Source organism: Serinus canaria, chromosome 20 (assembly GCF_022539315.1).
Source record: "Serinus canaria isolate serCan28SL12 chromosome 20, serCan2020, whole genome shotgun sequence".
NCBI classification, from domain to species: Eukaryota; Metazoa; Chordata; class Aves; order Passeriformes; family Fringillidae; genus Serinus; species Serinus canaria.
The window spans coordinates 1535249-1562900 of record NC_066333.1 but is presented as its reverse complement, the minus strand read 5'-3'; the positions used below and the strand labels follow the sequence as shown (position 1 = coordinate 1562900).

General features: G+C 49.4%; 2 protein-coding genes across 2 annotated transcripts in view; one reads left to right on the top strand and one right to left on the bottom strand.

The window, feature by feature from the left end:
* Window positions 1-542: 542 nt before the first annotated feature.
* Window positions 543-3599, bottom strand: GDF5 (growth differentiation factor 5). The gene is made up of 2 exons (XM_009098765.4): window positions 2966-3599; window positions 543-1411 (listed from the first exon to the last, which is right to left on the bottom strand). Exons 1-2 carry the CDS (start codon window positions 3597-3599, stop codon window positions 543-545), a joined length of 1503 nt encoding a protein of 500 aa, XP_009097013.1.
* Window positions 3600-7769: 4170 nt separating this feature from the next.
* The window catches only part of LOC103823680 (centrosome-associated protein CEP250), a 28614-nt gene continuing 8731 nt past the window's right edge, over window positions 7770-27652 (top strand). The window contains 27 exon segments of the mRNA XM_050982074.1: window positions 7770-7797; window positions 7800-7885; window positions 8484-8540; window positions 9245-9327; window positions 9891-10056; window positions 10710-10816; window positions 12083-12310; window positions 12905-13001; window positions 13488-13586; window positions 14349-14510; window positions 14817-14995; window positions 15439-15621; window positions 15750-15894; window positions 16172-16318; window positions 16496-16726; window positions 18031-18224; window positions 18585-18712; window positions 18891-19060; window positions 19793-19969; window positions 20580-20714; window positions 20990-21133; window positions 21595-21875; window positions 24888-25047; window positions 25625-25937; window positions 26362-26489; window positions 26752-26872; window positions 27489-27643. Coding sequence (XP_050838031.1) covers window positions 7770-7797; window positions 7800-7885; window positions 8484-8540; window positions 9245-9327; window positions 9891-10056; window positions 10710-10816; window positions 12083-12310; window positions 12905-13001; window positions 13488-13586; window positions 14349-14510; window positions 14817-14995; window positions 15439-15621; window positions 15750-15894; window positions 16172-16318; window positions 16496-16726; window positions 18031-18224; window positions 18585-18712; window positions 18891-19060; window positions 19793-19969; window positions 20580-20714; window positions 20990-21133; window positions 21595-21875; window positions 24888-25047; window positions 25625-25937; window positions 26362-26489; window positions 26752-26872; window positions 27489-27643 — 4104 coding nt within the window.

Below are 27652 nucleotides of genomic sequence, written 5' to 3'. Positions count from 1 at the left end.
ACCCCTTTTTATATATGCATAGTTTCAAGAGCTAATCAGAAGGAAATCATATTAGAGTGCAATTATTTACACCAAGATGGGGGCACACCAGAACACAACTCTTCTCAACATTGGGACTCTTTTCTCACATTTATGAATGGACAAAGCACATGGGAATCAGACAGAAATTAATTCTCAAGAACATTGTTCAAGGAACAAACAGGTCATATCCACAGCTCACTGATATCATCTCTTTTCACTGTCTCAAGGTTAAAAGCAGGAGATCTCAAGGTGTACAGATGTCATCTTCTCTGTCATGGACTTCACTTAGAGTCAGTCCTGTGTTGCCAGCGGCACAAGGCCTTAAATCCAGCTGTGTGACAGCATCCAAATGCTACTGAAATATGTCCATGGAGAGACACAGAAACACTGGATTTATTGCTACATCCTTGTAAACATACTTACCCGAGGGGTAAGAAATCTAGTTAAGCTTGTTTGAGGAGAAGTCATGTCCAATGTGTCAAATTACCTTTGCTAACATATTCACGTGAGCAACTGTTCTGCTACCTACAGCCACAGGACTCCACCACCATGTCCTCGTACTGCTTGTAGACCACGTTGTTTGCAGAGTCAATGAAAAGGATGCTGATGGGACTCAGCCGGGTTGGGACACAGCAAGTTGGGGGCGTGGACTCAGGGTCCATGGAGTTCATTAAAGTCTGGATAACGGCGTGGTTGGTGGGCTCCAGGTGGGACCGGAGGGGGAATTCACAGAGCCCTTCGCAGTGATATGCCTCATACTCCAGAGGGGCTATTATCCAGTCATCCCAGCCCATATCCTTAAAATTCACGTGGAGAGCTTTTCTGCTACACCTCGCCTTCAGATTCTTGGTGGGCCTCTTCCCTTGCCGTGTTGCCAGAGGAGCTCTTCTCTTCCGCCTCTGGTTGAATAAGTACTCGTAAACAGTTTTGTCATCTTGGCCGGATCTAGCTTTGATTTCATTGAAGAATAAGTCTCTTTTTTTTGTCCTCCCAAACACCAAGAACAAAGCTTTTTCATTGACCTGTCTTCCTGTTCTATTAAATCCCACACTCCTGAGATCAACAGCTCTCCCCCTGTCAAAAGTTTCCAGTTCAAAACACAAGTTAACCAAGTTTTTAAAGTTTCTGAAAAGTTTCCAGATGTCAAACACTTCCCACTTGGGTGTATCGGTGATGCTGACAGTCCGAGAGTCCAAGAGTGTTGAGGCTTGTCTGTTTGTAGAGCAACTAAATAATTTTACTTGGGAAGTTTTTCCAGAAGAATGAGACTTCCATGCATCAGAAGGTTTTTTTCTCAATATTCGAAGCTCTGCTCCCAGCAAACCATCTTTTTCTAATGCACTGATGTCAAAAATATATTTTTGTTTTCTTACAGTTGGTGCTCGATCATCTAAAAAAAGCACACAGATTTTTAAATGTATATCAAGCACAGAGCAATATCACTTATTCAGTTCTTAATGGTTTTCCTCAAATTTGCTTATAAGCCTCAAAGTTAGCCCACTGAAGAGAAAGAGCAATTTTTGTCTAAGGGATCAGCCCCATGCAAGGACTCAGAAGAACTCAGGGACTCACCAGAGAAATGAGTTTCTGAGTCTGCCTTGTAGAAATCTCCTTTCTTTCACCAGTGGGCATTTTCTACCTTCAAAGTTGTGATTAGCCAGTTGAAAAATAATACTTTTTCAGGGCTGAGCATTCACAGGACCTATTTACCACTTATATCCTACTTAAAATTACTGAAAGAGAGCTTCAGTAGCGGCCAGGCCTCATGCTGGCTCCAAACATGAGCAAATTTACCCTTAGATGATGCAATAGTAAACTAGTCCTTTAAAACCAGCATCCCCAGGAACTGCCAGACCTAAGGATAATTGCCTAATTAACTAAACCCCACATAATTCACAATTTTTCAAACTGGGCAGAAAATAATTCCTCTCTTTATCCTGACTTTACATTTGCTTGCTTCAGGCAGTGAAGAATATGGCTGAGCCAAATTCATTCCAGTGAGGTGACATTAACAGAGCCTTCCAGTGGCAAGCTGGGAACCTGAAGGCAGCATTTGTGAGCAGTGCATCCTCCCTTCCCAGCAGCCAAGCTATTAATGAAGAGATGGCAAACAAATCCAGTCCTGGTGAGTCTTTCATCACGATTCCTTCACTTCCTTCTCAAGGAAGCTGTGTTGCTTCCTTGAGAACGTGACAAAACTCTTACAAATGTCACTAGAAGCAAGGTGGGGCTCCCAAAGCAGGGTGGTGAGGTGAACATCATTCATTGGGAGGCTGGTTATTTCTCCTGTCAAAGCAGACACTAGCCCAAATTTCCAGAAGTGTTTGGAACAGGAATGTTGAGCTGCAGGTTCTGGAGTTCTGGATGTTATTACCCTTGGTAGCCTGTGCTGAGCTGTGGGCTCCTTGGTGCTGCCTGAAACTTTTAAGGTAGTACAGATACACCCCCCCCTACAGGATAATGACCCCCGGGTCTGCAGTGTAGTTCCTCATAATTCTACCTTGAACAAACCAGACTGGGTGTTTTTCACAGAATAGCTCTGTTCTTAGCATATTATATGTTTTTAGGCACACTACAATCTAACATTAGCTGTTTCAATGAGCTAGTTTCCAGCTAGCTAGAAAGAAAATAAGACAAAAATGAGAAAGGTTTTTAAACACCTAAGCATGCAAAGACTGATTGATTTTCAACAATATGCATCTAAAATACTTCTTAAATGTTTTCTTTGGCTGCCACACAACCATCTAGTTCTGCCTGTAAATGAGTTTTCCAAGATAAGGCAGGAGGACAAAATCTGCAGCAAAGTTGTGTGATTTCATTTACATTAAAAAGAGCTATTTGACTTTACCAAAGCATGATTATTTTCCAATACTCTCTGCATTTATAAGCACACTCAGACATCTCTCTCTGTCCACACTCACTCACACACAAGCTCCTTTCTTACCTTGTCCTTTGTCTATAAAGCTGGTTATTGTATTGGCAAGTCCAGCCTCCAGTTTTACACTTCCATTAACACCCTTTCTTTCTGCATCTGAGAGAGTCCTGTACAAAGAGAGCATGTATTCATGTGGCGTTATCGGGGGATGTCGGAAAGTTTCCTTAGCTTCCCTCTGGGTTACAGGCTCTTTAGTCTTTTTGGTTTTGAAAGAATCACTGTCAGTACTGCTTGTGCCAGTTTTTTTCAAAGCCACCTTGCTGCTAAGATTTTGAACCTTTGGAGTCACTGTCCTTACTCCAGAAGGTCTGCTGGGGAGATGTCCTACCTTGCCCTCCGTGGCTGCTGTTCTTGAGGGAACCTTCTTTGAGCCATCATTCTTGGCCAGCAGAGCTCCAGCCTGAACAGCACTGCTTTCAGTCCTGGCCTTTGAGGTCCCAGCACTGTATCCATGGCTTGCAGTCCTCAGTGTACCTGCCCGTGCGGAGGGATTCCTCTCCTTTCCTTCTGCTTTCAAAAAACCTAGTTTAGATCCTGGATTACCCTGGCCTGCTTCAGAATTACTCAGCGCTCCAGGAACTAGATCCAGAGACAGCCAAGTCAAATGCCAAAGCAGTAAAGTGAGAAAATGCAGGATTTTCATCCTCTGGTCTTCCTCTGAATGCCACTAAAGAAAAACTCAGAAAAGGTTCCTCCAGTTTGGCAGAAGAAAACATGAAAGAAATTCAAAACCAAAGTTAGCAAAAATGGTTTTTGTTTGAGATTAAAACATTTCAAATATCGTTGTTCAATACTTGTATCCAGTCCCATAGTGGAAATGCTCATGTACTCAGATATGATCTCCCCTGACTTCAGTCAGCAGCTATAAAGAACTTGTTCTTGAAAAGAGAAAGTTTACCACCTCGTTTTCTTCTGTAAAACTGACTGAAAACTTGAAGGAGTCTTGTTTAAATCCAAGGGTTTTTTTTTTTTCCAAGAAGGAAGAATGGCGTAATGCTGCCTCTGTGTTAAAAGGTTTTTTTAAAGTTTTGAGTTTTGAATCCTTTCCAGTGAAAATATTTCACACACAGAGGCCTGCAGGTGCTCAGAAATCTTTTACAAACCTGAACTCTGGAATTGGAAACGGAATTCCAACAAACCTATTTAATTACTCTCTGATGTCATGCTGTCTAAACTAATTTAACTGCGATATATTTCTTAAAAAAAATCTTCTTTACCCTTTTCATTAGCATGAGTCATACTCTGCCTCATGTGAAACAGCTCCACAGGCTCAAAACTCCAGAGGATGCCTTTTCAAGTGGCAGCATGACCTCTGCCTCAGCCCTCGATGAACTGCACGTTTAGACAGGACAAACTGCAAGATCAACAACTGAGAGCTGTCACACAGTCCACTGGACACATACATAAACTAATTTAGAAATAACTCATGTAGCTCTTTTTCCAGAGAACTTCTGATAGTGGCTTCACTCCGTCCCCCTGTGACTGAAGGGCTGTGCTGTAACGCAGGCGCTTAACGAGGGTAACATTTAATTTTACACAAGCTCAACAGGCCGTGCCCGCAGTCAGTGTGTTTTGGCTTATTTATTGCTGTGCTTAAAAAAACCCGTGTCAGCCTAGCTAGAGAAGCAGCTCCTGCCGGAGGGGATGCCCCGCGGGGCGGGCGCGGTGCAGCGGGGCAGCAGTGCACCCTGCAGGCAGCCATCCTCCTCCTCCTCCTCCTCCTCCTCCTTCCTCTCCAGAGCTACTCGGGAGCTGGAGACAGACCGAACCCCATCTTTCCTCCCGAGAGTGCTGAACACCAGCCTTTGTTTTAATTTTAGATGCAAAATGTCCAAGAGCTGCTGACCCCGGGGCCCCAAGAAGGCTGCAGGTCAAAACCAGCGCTCCTCACTGTCCTGCAGCTTTCAGCCGAGTGTGTCTTTGATAACCTGCAAAAAACGAACTGTTGTTCTAAATGAGTCTTCGGGAAAGGAGGCACTGGGCTGGACTCAGCAGGGATTACTGGGACCCATCTCTCATCTTGCACTGATGCTTAACCCAGTCCTTCTCCTGCAATTGCTTTTCTTTCTGAGTTAAGATGAAAGGAAAAAGGCACACCGCCTTTTAGCTTGTTCTGTGTGTGCTGTAGCATTCCCCACCCACCCTGACCAGTAGCAGAAGCAGTGAACTGCTTTCATAAATAACAACGTGCATGAGATGAGGAGCTCTGAATGCTTCACTTGTTTTGATGGAGGAACTGAAGGATTCAAATAATGATCCTCCTGATTTTGATCTAATGGCCCTTCCTCTGATGTCAGTTGTGCTTTTGATATTTCCTCACAAAATAAAGCAGCTTCTCCTGGGAGTTATCTCTGGTGAAACCATTCCCCGGCAGTCACTCCACACCCTCCCATGGCCCTCCCAGCCATGCCATCCCTTTATCCTTCCCGTACTGCTCACCTTTCTGCTGGCTGGTATGCTGTGTCTGGTTCTGCACCATGGGAGTATTGATCAGCTTGCCAGTAAGCCACAAAAGTAGCTAAATGATGAATTTCCACTTTTAATCTATCCAGTTTCCAATTTTTACAATGCTTGCAATAATTTAATATCTTTAAAAGGTTGTTTGCTCTATCAAACTTGACTGAGATTTGCAAACAGATTTACAAATTACTGAAGAGATGGGATGTGAAAGAGCAGGAGGCTGGATAGTGTAATTACTTGGGCCTTGTCTTAATAAATCAAATTAAAGCATGATCATTGATATGTTCAAAGAATATTTACATGTTTGAGATTAAAAAATCTTAGTGGGCTGGAGAGAGCTAGGCAGAAAGAAAAAGGAAAAGCAAGCAAAACAATGTGTGCAAACTAATCTCTCTTTTTTTAAAAGAGGCTCCCTTGAAGCAAATGCCATCCCAGTGCTTGGAACCACAGGAGCACAGATGCCTGGAGTGCACTGAGCCCCACAGACCCCAGAGTAGAATGCTGACGCTGAACAAGACCCACAGACTGGGGAGTTTCCTATGACCCCTACAGCAACGTGAAGTCACTCCAGCTGGCTAAACCCAAGCTCCACTGATATGTTCAATATGTAGCTACAAACCCTCCTGCTGGTGAGGCTCTGGATACAGGGCACAGTGGAAGTGGTGCTCCAAGCCTCTCACTGCTCAGCACCAGCCACATTTCTGTGCTCCCTCGAGTGGCCGGGTGGGTTCATGCAGCCCACCTGTCCTTCTGAGCCTGTTCTGTGACAGCAGCTCCTCCCTCACATGGTGTGGGTAGGCATTTGAAAAGGGAGCCCTGTGTCCCTGCTCCCTGGAAGTGCCTTTCCTCCTGATCTCCAGATCCTGACATTATGCCTACATGAGCTGTGATGCCGTCTCAGACAATCTCAGCCCTTCTGGATGTCCAGCATGGCCTAGAGGAAGGGATCACTCTGGGGAGCCAGAGGAAGATTTCATAGAGTTGAAACACTGCCATTCCCTGAGGATGAGCTGCTCCACTGTATATGTGATGCCAAGAATTAGAATTTGCTCTCTGCTGCTAACTTGCAGTTGAAGCTGCACGTGGAAGTCTTTAGAGTGATCTATCAGGAAATTCATTGTCTTTTCCCAGGTGGACCAATTTCCAGAAAGTATTTACAAGATTGAGTTAACTTCATATATTAAACCATTTGCTGTCACATTGTTTTGCTTACTGAAACTAATTATCATTCTGTTTCTGTGAGGATTTAGACCTCTGCACCATATCAGAGTGTGAAGTTATAATTAAGGAAGGAACTTAACAGCCCTGTGCTTTTCAGAAGCAAAGAATTACACAAAACCTACACATGTTATAATTAAAACTTGCTTGTCTTGGGCCAGAGCAAAACAAATGTAATGATGTATCCACTTCCATGTGAAGGTGGCATAATTTAAAACAATGTTATGGTGTTAAATAAAAAAGTTGGAAGTCCAGAGAAATAATTGTGTCATTGGTTATGAATAGACTTGGCTACATCTGCGTGCAGTAGTGAACTACAAAGTACAGAATCATAGAAGCATGGAATATCCTGAGTGGGAGTGTTATTTTTGTTTCTTGATTCCATAGATGTACCTAATTTCCCCAGCTCTGAACTAAGTGGATTTTTTTTTTCCTAATTTTTGGTACCTCTGCCTGTTACCAGTTAGAGAAATTCAGGGTTTGTTTCAAGCTTCTTCGAGCCTATTCACTAACAGAGTCCCTCCATTTGGTATACAATGTTAATTAGCCGAGTTGCCTTTGATATTGTTCATCTTTGCAACAGAAACATGTTTAAATGATTCAAGATCTGAGAGAGAGATTCTGAGATCCCAAATTACTTCGCTAACCAAAGAGAATTTTGGTGCCAATCCATTTATTCCACCTCTTCAAAAAAAAAAAAAAAAAACAACCGAACAAAAAAACACCAAAAAACCAGAGTGTCAGCGATGAAGCATTCACTTCACGGCAAAAAGCAGGGACTGAAAACAAGCCAGCGTTGTTCAGCAGCCAAATACGAAATGAAACATATTTTTAGCAATGGAGTTAACTAACTCTCAGAACAATTCCCGATGAAACGCGAAGGGTTCACTATCACTGTATTTTCTGATTACATTCCCTGCAGGCGCGGCGCAGCGCAGCGGAAGCGCCGACAGCGACCGGAGCTGGTCCCGCCACGAGCAGGCCGCACCGCCCCTCACGGAGCCTGCGCTGCCTCCGGCCGGGCCCGGGGAGCCGCTCCCCCCGCGGCCGGCGGGGCGGGACCCTCGGGGCGGGCTGGCCGGAGGCAGGGCTCCGGGCTGGGCAGGGCCGGGCTCCGGGCTGGGCAGGGCCGGCCATGGCGGGCAGAGCGGGCCACGGGGACGTCAGCCCGGCTCGCTGCGTCGGCGGCTGCGGAGCGCGGAGGAGTCGCAGCGGCGCCAGGCGGGGCTGGTGCGGCAGCTGCAGGACGAGGTGAGCAGCGGGCGGTGCCCGGCGACGGGGAGGGGGTGCAGGGCCGCCCGCGCTGCCCGCGGGGACTCGGCGGGAGCCCGCGGGGCCTCCCCGGGCGGGCGGCGCCGAGCTCGGAGCTCGGGGCGGGAGGCCCCGGCAGCGCCCGTCCCGCCGTGGTCTCGCTGCCGAGCCCCTCCCGATCTCGGTGCCTGCAGCATCGCTGCTGTTCGGCCCCGTTAGCAGGGCTTGTCCCGGGCGGGAGTCGGGCCGGTTGCCTTGCAGAGCAAGTTCGAAAACTCATTTCGATCGCTTCAAGGACCCCCTTGAATAGCCAAATGTACCCCGGGGTATGCGGGGACGTAGGGCAGGTAGAGCTGCCCGCAGCTGTCCCATCGTTCTGCTTGCTGCCGCTCTCTCAGGTGAGCAGACAGTGCTACGCCTCAAAGAAACTCCGCCCCAATCTCTGTCATATTAAAGTGAAGCTTCCCTATATTGCAGTGACTTCTTGTGGATCGTATCAGAATCACTGTGCTGGAGAGAGTCAGAGAAAAGTTAATGTGGGGTGAGCGGAGTCTATAACAAGCTGCTTCTCTCATCTTCATTCTCTGTATCTGTTCAGGTACTGCAGTACCAAACCTGGTGTCGAGAGTTGGAGCAGCAAGTGAAAGCTGGAGGGGTGAGTGTGCTGCAGGTTGTGAACTAAAAAGGGTTTATATGTATATATATATATTGTGTTCCCAAAGGCAGACCAATAAAAACCCTCCACAATCCAACTACAAGAAAGCAAATTTTTACTGTCTGAGGGTTTAGAGAAACACTGAATTTTCCCATCAGTGTTTTGTCTATTTGCCATTCTTAGAGCAGTCAGTAGTCCCAGAAATGCAAGTCCAGAAAACCCAGTTGAGGATTTTAATTTTGTGAAAGAGTGTTTTGTTGGAATTACATTTGTCCTGGGTTTCAGGAGAGGACTGTGCTGCTTGTTGCATGATACAGCTGTCCTGGAGAAAGAACCAGTGAAACAGCTTTTTGGAAGTCAGGAAGGCTGGTGGTCAACATACAGAACTGGCTCTGTGCATTTCTTTCTGCTTCATAGCTAAAGTAAACCTAGAAGCCAAAGGGTGGAAGAATAGGAGAGCATTCCCAGGCTTCATTTCCAGATCAGCATTTGAGGAAGGGAGGATAGGTAGCAGTGGGAGAGTGAGGAGAGCTACTCACACTAACACCCTTCCCTTCCCTTCCTCCCTGTAGTCACAACACTGTTACACCTGGAAGAAGCCATGGGCTCCTGAGATACCCAACAAATGGATGGGAAAATGGTGGATGCTGACAGTGGTGAAGGAAACACTATCACTTGACTAAACATTTCCTTTGTTCTTAAAGGGATCCCTTCCAGGCAGGTGGGAAGCCACAGCAGACCACAGCCTGGAGAATGCACTGCTTCAGGGGGAAGAGGAGCAGCAAAGGTACAAGGAAGAATCATTTCTTCATACTTGGTATCCTGGATGCTCATGGAAGTGAGGGAAAATCTGTCGGTGCTACCTGGTCTCCCCAAGGGAAGCGGTTGGCCAAGCTACTTTGACAGGAGAAAGGTCCACAATCTGCTTTCTGTGGTGCAGTAATAGTGCTGTGTGCTGAGTGGCTCTGCTTTGAGTGGGGAAGTGGGGTCTGTATTCTGGGTGAAAGGTCCATTTCCAGCTGAAATTATTCTGTGGTTCAGCAGGTGAACAACTCTGGATAGTGCTATAGAAAAGTGATACATCCAGTGACCATCATCATGAAGAGGGGGCAAATTGTTACTTGTGGGCATCATCAAGGTTGAAGGGGAAACCAAAATCATGGATGGAAACTGAAGGCTCAAAGCACAAAGAAGCAAATGAGGTTTTCATGAGAGAGAGATCTTAGTTAACCCTTGAAGTGCTTTTACTGCCTCTCAGACACCAAAGTCAGTGTTAAGGGAGCTGGAAAATCTCAGGGATGCTGGAGAGGCTGTTGTTCATTGACCTCGTTGTTTCTCTTTCTTTCCAAGGCGTGAGAATCTGGCAGAAGTGAACACTCTCCTGCGGGAGCACCTCGATAAAGCCAGTGAGGTAAATTCTGCCCTCAAGGAAGATGTTGGGAAACTGACGGTGGATTGGATGAGAGCCCGGGAGGAGCTGGAGATGAAGGAGAGTGAATGGCGCAGTGAACGGGAGGTGAGGATGGGCCAAGGGAATTCCAGCGGGGAATGGGGATGCCTTTTGTTCCTGGCACAGAGAACTTGCTGTGTGAAGGCTGTGGCTCTGCTGAGGATGCACTGGTGCTGGTTAGGGGTGTAGGAGGGAGGAGTGTCATTAGAGGGTGCTGGGGGAGATGCCCACCTTCTGTGACTGCACTGCTTGGTCGAGAAGATAGAGCTGGGCACTGTAGGACAGTCACAGGAACACTTGTCTCTTTAATAGTTCCTTAATCCTTGTTTTGAACAATTGAGACTAGAGAGGTCTGTGTGTGTTTATATTCAAAGTGGCCAACACAGGAACAAGACAGGCCTCTTGTACTGTTGTAAGCCAACCTGGCACTGGGCTTGAAGGAGCTTGTGTTTGTGTTCCTCTGCTGGGACTTTGAGGTGGTGAATCACAATCAGCTTGCTTTGCTGCTACCCACTGCCACGGGAGAAGTGTGGGTGTTCCCTTCTGGGCAGGTGGGTTCCTTCTGTAGGCCTCTGTGGTGCCTCTTCAGTCCTTGATGGCCCTGGTGCAGAAGTTATTAAAAGTCACATGGTAATGGTGATTTACTCTCTCCTGTCTGAGAGATGTTACAGTGACAGTGAAGGCTGAATTGGCATTTCTTTTTGTCTTTGCACATTTAGCTTTATGACAGCTACTTACGGGGGGAGCACGCCCGCCTGCTGGGTCTGTGGCGGCAGGTGGTGACCTTCCGCCGCCACTTCCTGGAGATGAAAACTGCCACGGACCGGTGAGTGGGGGCTGAGCAGAGATCTGCTGCAGCAAACATGTGCCTTCCTTGCTTCTGGGTCCTGCCTTTTGAACCTCCATGTTGCATTAGTTACAGCAGAGGCAGGATTTCTCCTTAGGCAGTCAGAAGCAATGCCATTCAGCGTGCTTTGGGCTGGTCTCGGAAGAGTTGCTGGCTACTGGTCTTCAGATAAAGCTGAAGGGCTTGGGCCATGAGGGCAGCAGTGGTTCTGAGCAAGCAGTGACTGTGGTGATGTGTGGGCATGTGAGCACAGGCACAGAAATGCATGGACACCTGGGAAGAGACTCACTGAAGCTGTGCATGCAGCATATAGAGTGGTCCCTTTTATGAAATTATAAAAACCTGCCTTTAAAAAATCTTACCAGATTTCTTTTCCCACTGCTCCTAAGAGAAAGATGATTAATGTGTATTTTTTCCTTTTTCATTTCCAGGATACATTTATTCTGTTCAGTTTGTATCCACTTACTCCTCTTCCAGCATTACTGAGAGGAAGAATAGCTTCTCTACCCTGTTGCTGCATTTGTCAAATTTATTTTGTTTAGTTTGATACCTCTTTTTATGATTGTCTTCTTGTTCTTGGGCTCTCTGAAGTTCTTTTCTCCCAAGAAAAATAGTGTAGCCATAATAGTAACTTCTGGTGTCAACATGCACTTTCAAACTCTGGGTTACTGTAAGCCATTTGTCTTAATTGATTATAAGCCTTGCCTATTTTGTAGAATCTGCCTGACCTGCTATTTAGTCCTTGTGTTGTTTGTGCTTTTATGTTACAGCATTTCAGGCTGATTCTTGCACCACCTTTCTGAAATGTTTTATTATATAGGTGTAGTCTTGAGCTTCTTAGCAGCCCAAGTGGGGATCACAGAGCACTTAAGAGCAGAGTATATTAAAGCTGGGGATCTTGGTAAAATTCCTAATGTCTAGTGATAATACTGTACTTATCTAATGATAATCTAATTACAGTATGTTAACAAGAGTAATTAGAGGTGTTTCAGGCTTTCTGGCCTGTGCCATATCTTACTTCTTATATCTGAGAAGAAAATAGACTCCACACTTGGCTACCTGGTAAAGTCATTGCTCAGCTGTCAAGATGTTCCTGGTTCCCAAGTGTCAGATGAATAATTTGTCCCCAGCGAAGAAGTCACCTTGCCTGCCAGCTCTTCCTGATGCATGATTGCATGCTTCAGAAGTGAATCAGCTGATAAAGATGGTGGATTGAACATTGGCTCTTTCTTGGTTCCTCTTCAGAGATTTGTCCGAGCTGAAGGCAGAACAAATGAGGCTTTCTGGATCTATTCTTGTGAGCTGCTCTCGCCTGAACTCCTGTGTGCAGCTCAGGGAGTCCATCCCTCTGGGTAAACCTGTCCTGAAGGATCAGACAGAGCAGCAAGTGGAACCAAAAATAAACCAGACAGCTCAGGAAGTGATAGCCTTACAAGTCATGTGTGACATGGAGAAGAAAGAGCTTCAAGACAGGTAAAGGTGTTTTAACTTTGCTGTTACCAGCATTGTCTTTTGTGGCAGCTTCTTGGGTTCACAGATGGGCTGTGCTCACATTTAGAAGAGCCCTGCACAGCCCTGTGTCTGTTCCCAGTCAAACTCTTGCCTTCAACAGAAAGGATGGAAATAAGTATCTGCCTAACAGAAATTCTTCCAAATAAGACAAGACAGAAAAAGAGATAGTCTCTGTTAGTGGTTTTGCTGTTAACTGATTCTTGGTGAAAAACTGAATTCAGCATAAAGAGAGTTGTGTTTCTTGTACAGCCCTTTTACTTCTCCGGGCTGTGCTGAAGGAGTTGAGAGGAATTTGCCCAGGACCACCCTAAGCACTGCAGCACCTGTGTGCTGACAGTTTCTTGCAAGACTGAGTGCAGGCTTCTTGCAGAGGCCTTTGGGGCAAGAAGTGCCATTTTGCAACATCAAGCCTATTAACCTGTAGAGTTGAATGCTGCCTTTGCTGTGTTTCCTGGGTTGAACTTTGCTGTGCTATGCTTTGGGGAGCTGCTTGGCTCTTTAACAGGTGCTGGTGTGCAAAGCTTTTGGAATGGCACGTAGACCTTCTCTTCTCAGGGTGATGGAGCTCTCAGCCTTGCTTGTACAGTCTCAGAAGCAGAATGAGGAGAAGGAGAAGACCATGAAAACACTTAACGACACAGTGGAGATTCTAGTATGTTTTACCTTTACCTGGGAGATAGCCCAGTGTTTGCTCTCCAGCCTGAACACAGAGGTGTGGCTTCCTCAGGAGAAACAGTGGTAAAGATGCCCAGTGTATGGGAACATCAGGCACCTGGCCAAAATAAATATTCCTTGTGTGTTCAGCAGATGTGGAGTCAGTCCAGATGCAGGCAGTTCCAGAGGAGCTGCAGACAGTTCAGGTGTCTTCCTCTGAGAAGTGGCACCAATGCTCTTCTGCCTGTGATTTTAGATCGCTGGGGATCAGAGTTCCTTGGAACTGACCTTTTTATAGGAGTCTATAAAAACTAGCTTTTGGTCTTCCTAGTAGTTTTAGTAGAGAAGAAATGGAATAGTTGTGGACAGGAATATACTGGAATCACTAGAGCTGAGACTTAGCAATGTGACTGCTACTGAGGATGGGAATGCTACAGATGGGAGCAGCTCTTCCGTGCCCACCCTTTATTTATTCTGTTCTCAGGAATCAAGTTGGATAGAGAAAGAATTTGCAGCTTCAATGACTAACAGTGCCAAAGAAGAGAATCTTTTCCTTCAAAAGCTCATTAAAAATATCACTGAGGTGAGTACTGACCTGGTAGAGGGACCACATTCCTGTAAATTTGATTTTGAAGTATTTGAGGAAGGCAACAGACTGGCCTAAGGATTAGAGATACCTGTTGTGTATTATCTGTGTTAACTGCCATTGCCTGTTTAATTTTTAGACCACTTTTCTGACACAGAACCTGTTCTAGCTTGTGAGTTGCTGTACTGTGGCAATTCAGTGAGCCAGTAGAAGTTTCAGTACCTTTGCCTTCACCACCCCACTAAGGTCTCTCTTGGACTATGTTTTTGGAGTGTGCTACTTGACATTTGTGTTCCCATGTTTCTTGGGCAATTCCCTCACCCTCTTTGAGCAATGAGTCTGTTGTTCTTCAGATCTTTGTGAAAGGTCACTGACTCAGTTGATGCACTTGACAGCTCTGCTCCTTCCCTCAGTATTCACTGACCATTATAATCTCCCCAGAATCACAACTTTCAGGGGTAACCTTAACTTAGTCCTAAAGTTCTCTTAACAGAGAAGGGTTGAGTTGTCAGCTCTTCTACACAGCTGCAAGAAAAAGTGAGTGTTCAGGCAGCCTCCAGCCACTTCGCACTCATGAAGAGGAGCTGTATTCAGAAATCCCAGGAGTACATGTAGCCACAGGGACAAACCTTTGTGGACTGAAGAAACCAGAAAATTGAGTTTTTAATGACTCAGGGGTAAGGTGGGAGGAAAATGAGAACAAGATAAAGAAAACCAAGTAAAATGAGCAAAGACTAACAGCTGGATGTGGGCTTTCAGATGGTGTTAGATGACAGTGACAGCATGGTCAGCATTATCTGCACTGGCAGTTCCCAGCATGCAGACTCTGGGCACATCTTCTCAGCTCCGAGATCTGTTGATACAGGGCGTGCCTTTGGACTGGTTCTGGAAGCTCTGGCAAGGATGCGAGGGGCAACACAGGTGAGAGCTTTGTGTCTTCCCCAGTGGCCACAGGCTCAGTGCTGAGGCCTTGCTCAGCTCAACACCTTTCCATTTGCTCAGCCACTTGAGGCACTTCTTCGCACCTTCATACTCCTGCTCCTGCACTGCTTTGCTAGTCTTCCCAGCTCTGTGTTCTACTGCTTTTCTCTCCTTGATGTCCACCCTCTCAGCACAGCTTTTGCCTGCAGGGGAGCTGTCTCTGCTAGCTGTTTCTTCCAGCTCTCTGGAGCCACCTTCCCTGCTCCTTATTGCTCATTTGTGCTCCTTCCCTGCCTGTTCCTGCAGGCCCTGAGAGAAGAGCTTTCTGCTAGGCAGGACTCAAACAAATTACTGCTGCAGCAGCAAAGACATCAGGAAGAGAAGTGCAGGGAGGTGCAGCAAAGGCTTGAGCAACTGGAGGAGAAATGCAAAAAGTCCAGCAGCCACCAACAGCATCTTCAGTCTTTAGTAGAAACACTCAGAAGGTGAGTGTCTCCTTCTCCTCCTGCATTCCAGAGGCAATCTGCTTCCAGGTCTGGGAGGTCAGAGGTGAAGAAATCACCTGCCTACCATGTGTAGGCCTCAGTGTGACTCTTGAGCATCGTCCTCTCTGGGTTTTTCATGCTCTGCTGTGCCTCCCAAGGCTGTCTGGGAGATACAGAGCCATGCTGGAATAGAAGACTCCTTCTTCTTGCCGGGCTGCTTCCCTGAATTCTGTTCTTTGAGTGCCCCTGCCCAGCCACTGCTTCTCATTGAAGGCAGGCAAAATCCTGCTTTCCTTTCCCTTTCCCTCTGCAGGATTTCCTTGGGAGGGAAAGAGCAAGGTCTTCCTTAGCCCACTGCCCCCAGCTCCATCCTGGAGTGCTGAAAATGTCACTGCTGACTCTTCAGGCCTCTTGCTTCTTCTGACTGAGACTTGTCTCTGCAGTGACTGTGCAAACCTCGAGAAGTCCAGGGAAGAGCTACAGGAACAGCTTGGATTATGGGAGCAAGAAGCCTCATGTCTGCGTCAGAGTAACGCTGAGCTGCAGATGAAGGAAGAGTCAGCCCAGGCAGAAAAGGCAGAGCAGCAGGACAGGCTGGAGAGAGCACGCCATGAGCAGGAGCTCCTGTGAGTGTTAAAGCTTCCTCTGGCAGTGCTGGGCTTGAGGAGGCCCAGTGTGAAGGAACGAATGGTGCCTGCTTCTCTCTTGTAGCATAGACTGTTTTTCTATAAAAACCTCTTTCCCCTCCTCATAGAGTGAAGGACTTGGCTGCACTTGAGGAAAAATGCTCATTGCTGCAGAGTGAGTTGGTAGTCAAGAGACAGACACTGGAGAAATTGCAGCTTCAGAAGGATCTGCTGGAGCAAGAGAAGGATGAGTTTGCCATGGCTCTGGAGAAGGTATGGACACCTTACTTTTAGGCAGCACTTGTGGGAGTGGGAGCTGTGCCACCAAGATCACCTGAGATGCTGTTTCTGGCAGTAGAAGAGAGGGACATTATTATTCTTGGAAAATGGTGATCCAACCAGACAGGCTCTTTGGGATCATTGGTCCCCATGATCTTACTGAGAGCTCTGCCCTAGGAATAAGTCAAAGACACCCAGGGGTGATGGAGTGGCTGCCTGCAGTCTGGGATTTTGCTACCCTTGTTGTCCCATTGTTCTTTTGCCTCTCCAGGCAGAGCGGTCAGTGGCAGAGCTGACAGGGGCTCAGAACAAGCTGAATGCTGAGAGAGCTGATCTGCAGGCTGCAGCAGCGAAGATGAGCAGCATCAATGAAGCTCTTGCATTGGACAAAGTGCAGCTAAACAAATATGTGTGGCAGGTGAGCGGAGTTGCCAGAGATGTGCCAGATGTTTGTCTCCAGCTGCTGCTGCTTCTCAGTCTTCTTAGCTTGGCACAGTCTGCCCAAATGACTGTGGCAGTGTTCCTTTTGTGTCTGAGCCCATCTTTCATAGTAATTCTTCCTCTACTTTATTTCACTATGTTTCTGTCACTCCAGCTGGAGCAAGAGAAGGAAGTTTTGTCTGCTAAACTGGATGAGATGGAGAGAGCAAAGATCTGTGAGCAAGAGAAGTTGAACTTCTGTGAAAGAGCAAACAAAGAGCTCTGTGCAGAGAAAGCCCGGCTAGAGCAGCTACTAAAGGAAGCAGAGGAGCAACGGGAGGAGTTGTGGCTGGAGCTTAGGACACTGGGAGAGGAGAAAGCAGAAACCCAGGAGAAATTCCATCAGGTGACCAAAAGTATGGTGCATCCATGTGGGCACTGGGCTGCTTGGATGAGGGAAGCTTTACCTGGTGGGTTCTGCAGTGGTTTTGTCAAGGGCACACGTGATAGTGCTAGAGGTCACAAGGCTTTGCTTGCTCCTTTTTGGAAATGTGTGGGTGGCTTGCAGAGCTGTTCCACAGTTCTCGGAGTTGTCCTCTGCATCTACAGAGTCTTTCAGTTCTCCTGTCTTTGTTGGGCTCTTTTTTTGGCTCTTGATAAGTTGCAAAGAGATAATTGTGTTGTCCATGAATATGAGTGGGTGGCAGAAGAATCAAATTGTGGCAAAAGGATCAAAGTCCAGCTCTGAATCCTTTTTCTGAAAAAATACCAGGTCTGCACGTTTCTGTTGATGCTTTTTCTCATGAAGTTGGAGCACGTCCAGAGAAGGAAACAGAGCTGGGGAAGGGTTTGGGGCACAGTTGTGACCAGGAGAGGCTGAGGGAGCTGGGGGGGGCTCAGCCTGGAGAAAAGGAGGCTCAGGGGGCACCTTCTTGCTCTCCACAACTCCCTGGGACAGGAAACTGCAGCCAGGTGAGGGTCAGGCTCTCCTTGCAGGGAACAAGGGACAGGAGAAGAGGAAAGAGCCCCAGGGAAGGTTTGGATTGGGTGTTACAGGATGGCTGCAAGAGAAGGCTTTGTTTCAGAGTGGCTCTGTCAGACAGTCTCAGTTCTGGGGAATGTGGTAGGTTTAGCAAATGCACAGCAGAGGTTTTGCTTTGGCCACATCAGCCAGATGTCCACCAGTCACTAAATGTCTTCTCAGCACAAGAGCTGTTTCTGTGCCAAGCATCCTCTCTTTGTAGAGGGTCCAATATGTGAGGAGGGGACACTTGAATGTGGGTTTTGTTTTAGAAGGGGGAAATCCTGTATATCTTTCCTTGATTCAGCAAGCAAAATTGTTTTCCCAAACCTTCCTGAAAATGTCCAGCAGTGGAATAGATCCAGATAGAAATTTTGCTAGCCAAGTGGCTGTTGTGGAAGATGCAGTGGTTTAGGGTGACAACGCAGAGTTTGGAGTAGGGATGTTTATAGGGAAGGAGCTATCTGGTTCCAGACAAGGCAGTAGGGCCTGACACAGCACTTCCAAGGTAACAGTGCCAGAGGCTTTTGGCAGCCCAGGCTATCAGGGCTGCATAGGGCAGATGCTGTGAAACTTTGAGCCCAGGGCACAGGTGCTCCTTCTCCTCTGGCTGCCTGCAAGGTGGCACTGGCTGGCTCTGCACAGGGCTCCTGAGGAAGGGCTTGAGCTGTACCTTGTCCCATTTGCAGGTTTCCCAGGAGCAAGAGTCATTGAGCAGGGCTCTGGAGCAGCTGAGCCAGGAATCCTCTAACCAAGGGCATGAACTGGCCCAGGTGGGCAGAGAGAAGGAGCTGCTGGGCCGGGAGAAGGCTGCCCTTGAGGGCCGACTGGCAGCCACTGAGCGCCACCAACATGAACTTTCCAAGCAGCTGGCAGAGACCAGGTAAAGGCAGGAAGGAGGCCCTGGACAGGACAGGGCTGAAGAGCTGTAGTGATAAAAGTGGTAAACACTACACAGGGGTTTATTGTATCCTCTGTGCTTTTCAGATGTGGATTTGGCTTTTGAGGCCAGGTTGGGCTGGGCAGTCTGTGCTATGCCAGGCCATAAGGAAGGCCTGGGCAGTCCCTCAGAGGGCCCTGCTCTGCTCTTGAAATGGCCCAGATGTGCCTTCTCTGGACGAGTTTCCAGGTGACCCATTTCCCATACTCAGGTGTGGGGATCATGAGCCATGTCATCCTGGAATAATGGGCTGTGGGTGATTGGAGCAAGCAACTCATGTCTGTCTGTATTTGACACTTGTAGGTCAGCAAAGGAGAGCCTGCAATCCAGGCTGTTTGCTGCTGAGCAGCAGATATCACAGCTGGAGATCACCAGGAACCATCTGGAAGCTCAAGTGCTCATAGTCACACAGGCCAAGGAGGTGATAGAAGGTGAGAACCTCGTGTGCTTTGTTTGTAGTGCTGCCCCTGCCTAGAGAGGCTAAGCAGCCTGTAAAGCCCTCTCTGTCCACAGAGCTTCTGAGGAGTGGTGGGGCTGGAGGCACTGAAAGGGCCTGAGGTCAGTAAAGTCAGTAAAGACTCTGCCTCTTGCTCTTGATCATGTTTGCAGGAGAAGTGAAGTGCCTGCAACATGAGCTGGAAGCAGAGAGAGCTCTCAGGAGGCAGGAACAGGAAGACACAGCTCAACAGCTCCTGCAGGCAGAGCAGCAGCATTATGAAAGCCTCAGGCTTCAGGGAACTGCTCAGCAAGTGGAAATAAAGAAGCTCCTGGACGACCTGGTAGGGGACAATATGCTTCTGAATTGTCCAAGCCAACCCCGTGGGTTGTTTTAGCACAAGCAGAGGCTGAGGGTGTGAAAGGGCAGCAATCCTCTGCCAGAGGCCTCCTGCTGCTGGGCCGGGCAGCAGAGCCAGCAGCTTGGACTTGGAGGAGCGGGAAGGTGCCCAGGATGGTGCTGGGACAGTGAATGCAGCCACAGCTTCAGTGGGGGTGTAAGAGGAGTTCCAGAGCAGGTTGGGCAGTGCCCACCCAAAGCGTGGCAGCCCAAGGCAGGATCATCCCTGAATCCCACCTGCCACAGAGCAGATGCCAGCGTGGAGCAGATGCCAACAGTGCTGCTGGCTGCAGGCGTGGGAACTCGGTTCCTTTCTTGCTGTGCTTCCATGGTGGACAGAGGGATTCACTTTGGGCTGGAAGCAAATGGAACAGGCCCCTTGTCCCTGGTCCATCAGTGCTTGGGGCATCAGAGAGGGGAAGGTGACACCTCCTTTTCTGAGTGCTTGGACTCAATGCTTGGGAAGGTCTTTGCCAGCAGAGATTCCACACGTCTGTGATTCTTGCACCTGCTGAGCCTCCTTTTGAATTCCCTGACAGGACACAGTTCCTGGAGTGCAGAAAGCCAGTGCTGTTGTCTTTTCCAGCTGGGGGTTGTGGGAGGGATGGAGCTTCACATCTTTCAGCAAGGAGCTTCCCTGGGACTTCATCTTGCAAATTTTTCCTCCCCTCCTCAGGCAAGTGAGCGCAAAAGGCACCGTGCAGAGATGCAGGAGACGCTGGAGCAAGGGGAAAAAGAGAAAGCAGAGAGAGAGCAGGAGCACAAGAAGGTGCTGTTTGAGATGAGGCAGAAAGTTGCCACCCTGCTGGCCCAACAAGAAGAACTAAAGAGATCTGAAAGTGCCAAGCAAGAGGTAATGATTGTGAGAGGAGAACTGGTGTGATTTTTTGCAAGGCTGGAGCTGTGGGAGATGGCAGCCTATGGGACTGTGTGGAGCATGCTCTCCATGTCTTCTACATTGAATTAGGGGAGGTGAAAGCTGAACGGGGCTGTCTTTGGCACCAGGAATGAGCTCTCTCATAGGAAGCCAGGCAGAAAAATTTCAGCTTTCAGCTGAGATTTCTGTGCTACTCTTGTGCTCTGTTGTTCTAAGATGTACCTCAGGGTATCTTCACTGTTCTCTTTCTGCTCCCCTTTTGGTGTGTACTGGTAGATGTTCATGACCGAGGTGAGTTTGTAGGACTTTTTTTTTGTGGGCATGGGTAGGGTACAGCAGGAATGCTGACAAAAGAAAAATCTTTTTAAAGGCTTGCCTGGAGTATTTCTGAACAGTGACCCAGAGATATACTCTGGGCTGTGTTTAAGTCACTTCCTGGGAAGCTGTGTCTCCCCCAGGGCAGGCAGTGGCCCAGAGCAGCAGCAGCCAAGTGCTCTGGGAGCACGTGGGCCAATCTGTCTTTGCCCCTTGCCACAGGGATGTTGCAGGAGAAGTGTGAAGCTCTCCACTCTTTCCTTCTGTGCAGGTCCTGCTGGAAGAGCAGAAGGAGAAGAGTGCTTTAGCAGAGGCACTGCTCCAAACTCAGGGAGAGCTCAGCCAAGCCCGCCAGCAGCTCCAGCAGCTCAGGCAGGAGGTGAAGGAGCAGCAAGAGAAGGGGCAGGTAAGTGTGAGATGGCAGGCAACAGAGGGCAGGGCAGTGACCAAGGCACAAAAGGCAGCTCCTGGGACTGAGGAAGCAAGGGCTGCTTCAGGCCCTGGGAGCACTGAGCCTGGTAAGCTCCAGAGTGCAGCCCCAGGAAGGAAGGCTTGCAGTGAAGCAGAGCTGGGGAGAGAAGCCAGAAGAAGCAGCAGAGGGAATGGGATTTTGGGGCAGCACGTGGAAAGAGCTGAGCCTGAGGGCAGGTCCCAGGGAGTTACTCTACTTTTTGTTGCCAGACCATCAAGGCAAATCTGCAAGATGAGCTGCAGGAGGCTCGCAGTGAAGTCCAGGCAGTGCAGAGGAGGCATGAGGAAGAGCTACAAGGCCTCAAAGAGGAAATGAATCTCCTCCTCGAGCAGAGGGAGGCTCTACAAAAGCAGGTGAGTGAAACTGCAGTGACACTGCAGTCATGCAGCCAGGGGTCTGTGGCCTTCTTGCTTTTCCATGGAAGAGCAGCAGCTGCTGGGGTGAGCCCTGGGGCTGTCTCGTGCTCTGGGGGCTCCATGGCAGCTGCTCTGGAGGACACTCCATGCTCTGCTGAATGTCAGCTGCTGCTCTGGACAGCTGGGCTAGTCCTCTGCACTGCTGGCCAGCAACCACCAGCATGGATTCCTGCTGGCCTCTTCTTGCTAGCATTGGCTTGGCAGGTGCTTCTTCAGGTGCCCTTGGTGGGGGGCCACTGAGAGTCTGAAACAAGTTGTCCATATCCTTGGTGAATCTGGTGCTCTCAGGACAGGGAGAAATGGAAATTGTCCTTTACCTTTGCTCACAGCCCGTGCTGTGGCTGAGAGTGAGAAGCTGTGGCTGTAGCCTCTGACTGCTTTGTTCTCTTTGACTGGAGGTGGAAGAGCTGACATCTCAGCTGGCAGCCTCCCGAGAGTGTCAGGAAACCACTGTGCAGAGAGCCCAGCAAGATGTGAAGGAGGCCCAGGAAGAGTCCAGGAAGAAGCTGTTGGAGATTGAGCACATCCAGAAGCTGCTGGAGGAGGCAGAACATCAAAACAAGGAGCTGCAAGAGCATCTGGAGTACTTGGAGAGGGAAAGGAGTCAATGGGAAGAAGTGGCTCATCAAAATTCAGAATTGCAGGCTTCAGTGAATGCCTTAGAGAAGGAAAAAGCCAGGTAAATGAAAGCCTGTGGGACTCTGCATTGTGGTGAATGGATTCCCTCTTTGCCTGCCAGGGACTCTGGCAGCATTTCCTGAATGGCAGATTCTGAACTCTCCATGCAGACACTTCTCATTTTCTGGATGTTGAGTTTCATTTTCTTTTCTATTAAGCCTTCAGACAGAGTTTTTTCTGAAGACAAAAGCTTTTGGGGTAAGCTTTCCCTCTAGGGGGTATTGTGTTGTTAGGTGGGTGTGTTGACACTGCCCGAGCTGTGCTGTAAGGAGCTGGATACATCCATCAGCTCCACCTTGGGTCCTGTAACTTGAAGCCTTTGGGATCTGGATCAGCCTGGCATCTGATGCCTTTTGGTGATATAAGACATGTTAAACCGAAGAGAATCACTGAAAGGGTAAGGTTGGAGGCACCACAGTGGTTCATCTGGTCCCACCTCCCTGCTCACGCAGGGCCATCCCAGAGCACTTGGAACAGGATTGCATCCAGATGGTTCTGGAATGTCTCCAGTAAGGGAGACTCCACAGCCTCTCTGGACAATCTGTTCAGGGCTCAGTCACTGCACAGGAAAGCATTTCTTCCTCCTGTCCAGGTGGAACTTCCTGGGCATCAGTCCCTGCCCATGGCTCTGGTGCCATTGCTGGGCCCCAGGGAGCAGAGCCTGGGCCCTGCTCTGCCCCTCCCTGCGCACAGGCACACCCAGGGCTGAGGGCCCCTCTCTGCTGGGGCTCCTCTCCAGGCTGAGCAGCCCCAGCTCCCTCAGCCTTTCCTGGGCACCGAGATGCTCCAGGCTCTTACTCAGCTCTGCAGCCTCTGCTGGCCCCACTGCAGGAGCTCCTGTCCCTGCTGTGCTGAGGAGCCAGAGCTGGACACAGCACTGCAGATGTACCTCCCAGGGCTGAGCAGAGGGGCTGGATCCCCTCCCTGACCTGCTGGCAATGCTGTTCCCAGAGCTTCCCAGGATCCCAGTGGCCCCCTTGGCCACAAGGACCTACTGCTGGCTCGTGGAGAGTTTCTTGTCCACCGGGACCCCCAGGTCCTTCTCCACAAAGCTGCTTCCCAGCAGGTTGGCCCCAGCCTGTGCAGATGCCTGGGGCTGCTCCTGTCCAGGTGCAGGACCTTGCTGGATTTCAGAATGTTCCTCTCTGCCCATCCCCAGCCTGCTGAGATCCCTCTGAGGGGATGCACAGGGACCCTCATGGGGAGACATCGCCTGCCTCATCCAAGTCATTGATGGGGAAGTTCAACAATAACGGGCCAGGAGTGAGCCCTGGGGGACACCACTAATGACAGGCCTCCAACGAGACCCTGTGCCACTAATTACAGCCCTCTGGCTTCTGCTGTTCAGCCAGTACTCAGTCCAGCCCCTTGTCCACTCCTCCAGCACCCACTGCCTGAGTTTCCCAAGGAGGATGTTGTGAGAGACTCTGTCAAAAGCCTTGCTGAAATCAAGGTAAACAATATCCACTGCTCTCCCTTTGTCCACCCAGGTAGTTTCCTTGAAGAAGGCGATCAGGTTGGTCAGGCATGATTTATCTTTAGTAAATCCATGCTGACCATTCCTGATCACCTTGTCCTTCCACATGGGGAAGAGGGGACCTCCAGCATGAGGTGCTCCATCACCTTTCCAGGGATTGAGGTGATTCTGACAGGCCCATAGTTCCCTGGGTCTTCCTCCATGCCCTTTCTGAAGACCGGAATGATGTTTGCTTTCTTCCAGCCCCCAGGCACCTCTCCTGATCTCCATGACCTTTCAAAGATAATGGAGAGTGGCCTTGCTCTGGTGTCCATGAGCTCCCTCAGCACTATGGTCGCATCCTCTGAGGGCCCGAGGACTTGTTGATGTCAAGTTTGCCCAGGCATTCACTCACCCAGTCCCCCTTGAAAGGAAAGCCTTGCTAAGGGGTAGTCTTCCTTCCAGCATTCCTTTAGCCTGGTCTCCTGGGGCAGAGAACCCTAAGGGCTGGTCTTGTTCAGTACAGACCGATGCAAAGAAAGGCACTCAGGAATTCTGCCTTCTCTGCATCCTCTGTTACCAGGGTCTTCCCTCCGTTTAGGAACAGACAGAGACACATCATCCTTGATTTTCCTTTTGTTACTGATATATTTTAAAAAGCCCTTCTTGATGTCCTTGCCCAGATTTAATTCCAAGGCGGTCTTTGGTCTTCTTTGTTGGAGTAAGTAGAAATGAGACAATGTCTCTACTCATTCCAAGTGGCCTGAGCCTGCTTCCATCTCCTGTGTACTTCCTGCTTGCACTTGAGGAATGACAGGAGCTCTTCGCTTATCCACTCAGGTCTCTTGCCCCCTTTGCCCAGTTTCTTGCTCACTAGGATGCATTGTTGTTGAGCCTGGAGGAAGTGATCCTTGAATATCAGCTTGGACCCCTTTACTCTGCAGGGCCTGTTCCCATGTGCTTCTTTCAAGAAGGTCCCTGGAGAGGTTAAAGTTAGCTCTCATGGGGTCTGTGGCTGTAATCTTGCTTGCTGCCCTGCTTTTTCCTCACCTCCAGCTGTACTCCACAGTCTCATTCATAGGCCGTGCAGCCAAGGCTGACCTCAGGCTTCACATCTCCAACCCTGATTGTTAGGGTAAGGTTGAGCAGCATGCTGTTCCTTGTGGGATCCTCCACTGACTGTGACAGCAAGTTGTCATCAGTGCTTTCCAGGAACATCCTGCATTGTGTTGCTTCTCTAGCTAATGGCAGGGAAGCTAAAGTCCCCCACAAGAACCAGGGCCTGTGACTTTGAGGTTGCTTTATGTTGCCTGTAGAAAGCCTCATCTACTTCTCTTCCTGTTCAGGTGGCCTCTAGCAAACACCCACAGCAATGTCACCCTTACTTGTGTGTCCTTTTATTCTGACCCATAAGCTCTGGACTCACTCATCATCTACCCCAGAAAAATCTTGACACATTCCAAGTGTTGCCTCACATAGTGGTCAACTCCACCACCCCCTCTGAGGCACCCAAGGATATGAATGTCTCTCATAGCCATCTGTTGCCTTGTTCTACAGGCTGACTCTGTCTCTGGAAGAAAAGGATCTGAGCCTCAGAACCCTGGAGGAAGACAACCTGGACCAGATCAGTCAGGTGTCTGAGCTTCGTTCTGCCCTTACCCAGGCTGAGGAGCTCCACTCAGAGCATAGAAGAGAAGTGCAGGAGCTCAACACACAGGTAAGCTGTGCAGTGACATCCTCTTCTCCAGGGACACACAACAGCACCTTTGGCTTGGAGGCTCCAACCTCTTTCCCCCCACCCAGCATCATCCACAGCTACCCTGTTCTGCTCGCGGCTGCTGCTGCATCCTGAGGCTGAGGCTGGATTTGGTGTCTGCTGCAGAAGTTTTCCCCCATCCTCTCCAGGGTCCCAGCAGGAAGTCTGGGAAGAGAAGCAGCAGCAGACTCCTCTGGGGCTTCTCTGTCCCTCTGTTAGCAGTGTTGTCCCAGACAGAGTGTGTGCCTGTGCCAGGCACTGAGCAATGTGGGGACACAGAGGTGGCTGTGGCAGGCTGGGCAGGGCACTTCCAGCGCAGCCAGTTGAGCCGCTGTTCAGAGCTGCAGCCCAAGGATGCCCATTGCCTCCCTTACTTGTTTTCCCTCCATTTGTCTCCATTGGAATCCTTGCTTCTGTGCCTTCTGGTTTCGGTGTGTTTTTTGCCTGAAATCTTTTCTCCTTTGTTGCTCTCCCTGCGGCCCACTCTGCTGCCTCAGGAGCAGCCCTGTCCCTGAGGCTGTGTGCATCCATCTTCCAGATCAGGGCCCTGCAGGACGCAGTGCTGCAGATGGAGGCTTCCCAGGCAACTCGACAGAAGAAGCTGCTGAAGGAGCTGGAGGAGGCTCGAGCACAAGAACGCTCTTTGAGGGACTCTGTGCATGTCCTGGAGGCTGAGGTGTCTGAGCTGCATGTGAAGCTCCAGAGCTCTGAGGACAGAGCAGAGGCCTTGGCCACACAGTGTCAACAGGCCAGTGGTGCCCACCAGGAAACTCAGTCCCAGCTGGACAAACTGCTCTTGGATCTCCACCTCATGATCAGGGACAGCAGAGTCTTGGGCACTTGGAGCTCAGGCAAGTGTGGGAGGCTGGGTGAGCAGGTGGAATGAGGAGGTGTTCCTGGTCACCCTGGTATCACACACTCACCCTGTCAGTTTAGGCTGACTCAGCCTTGGGAAATCTTGACAGCTTGACTTCCCTGCAGAGACATAAGTCCATGTTTGTATGTAGAGAAATGATCAGAGTCGGAAGGGAGAAGGGACCAAGTCCTGTCAAGCCCATGCAAGGGCCAAGTCAATGTCAAGCCCAGGGCCCATGCAGTTGTCTCTGGGGCAGTGCTGACATTAGTGGTCATCAGAATAATGTCAGCCTGTGACACACATCCTGCTGCAATGCGAGCTCTAGGACAATGACAAAGGTACCTCCTCCTAGGTAGAGAGGCATTGTCTGTTGGAGACCACTGAATTAAATCTTGAAACAGAATGTCTTTTCTTTTCAGAAGAGGGTCATGTCAAGGGCCTAACTGCTTCTCAGGCCAGGGATGTCCCTGCAGAGCTCACAGTGGACAGAGTGGCAGCAGCTCTGCAAGACCTGCAGCAGCACCTGGAGCATTCCCAGAAAGATCTGGTAATGTGGGCCCAGTGCACCCAGAAATCCTGTCTTGCTGTTGGGCTGCTGGACAAGCACCGTGCCAAGGCCAGGCTGGGTGTCAGTCCTTGTAGGGGGTTGGCTTACTGGCATGGGGAGGAAGGAGGATCACAATCACATATACCAGTACGGTCCAGCTGCCCTCTCCCACATGGGCTATTTCTGCTTTAGTGTTTGTAGCCCTTTGCCTCCTGCCAGCAGTGGCAATGACAGGTGATTATGCTCCCCTTGTCTCTTCCAGAATGATGCAAGGAAGAAGATACTGGCCTTAGAGCTGGAGCTGGACACGGGGCAGGATCAGATGGACAGTCTCAGAGCCAGCAATCAGGAGCTGCAGATACAGTTGGATGAAAGTCAGGCAGGTACAGCTTTTCCTCTCCTACCCACTGGCCCATCCTGTCTCTCCAGTGGGTTCCTTGATGCCACACAGAGAAAAAAGGCAGTGCCCAGAGATGGCAGAGGGGAAAACCAACCAGCGGGAGATTTATCCATCTGAGTGCCAGTGAAAGCTTTCTCTTGAGAAAGATGCTGTGGCTGGCAGTGCCATCTGGCCGTGCTAGGGCAGATCCCGTGCACAGCTGGTGCCTCTCAGGTGCTGTGTCTGTGCTAAGGAGCTGTAGCTGGATGCCTCAGCTCCATTGCCCCAAACTCCAGGCCCTGCCAGAGCCTCCAGGCTATTGGCCCCACTGGAGCAGGCCTGCACAGGCATCCCCTCTCCTTCATCTCTCTTGCCTTGCTCACTCTGCACAAGGCCAAGAGCAAACACACTTTCCTATCCCTCTGAACCTTGCCCCTTTCATTCCTGCCTTTTTCTGGGCTGAGAAGTTTCCTTCATTTCTGTCAGCTTTGGAACCTCTGTGGGCTTGGGGCCTGGCAAACACAGGCAGGCAGAGAAGACAGTGCTGTTGTCTCTGCAGGATGCACATCTGTTTGCCTTTGCTTTGCTTGTCCCATTCTCCTTCTCCTTCCCTGCTGCAGCGATGTTGAGGGCAGAACAGCAGAAGACCTCTCTAGAAACTGCCTTGAAGGAAGAGACCATTGCCCTAAAGGAGGAGGCTGTGACTCTTCGTCAGGAGGTGGAATCTCTGAAGAGGAAATTGGAGGACCTGGAGAAGGAAAGGAAGGATGTGCTGGTGAGATTG

Excerpts from the sequence above, each read along its gene's own strand:
- GDF5 (XM_009098765.4), bottom strand. The coding sequence starts at position 3,599 with ATGAAAATCCTGCATTTTCTCACTTTACTGCTTTGGCATTTGACTTGG. Across the intron at positions 1,412-2,965 it reads CTTTATAGACAAAGGACAAG|ATGATCGAGCACCAACTGTA; the intron begins GTAAGAAAGGAG and ends TGCTTTTTTTAG.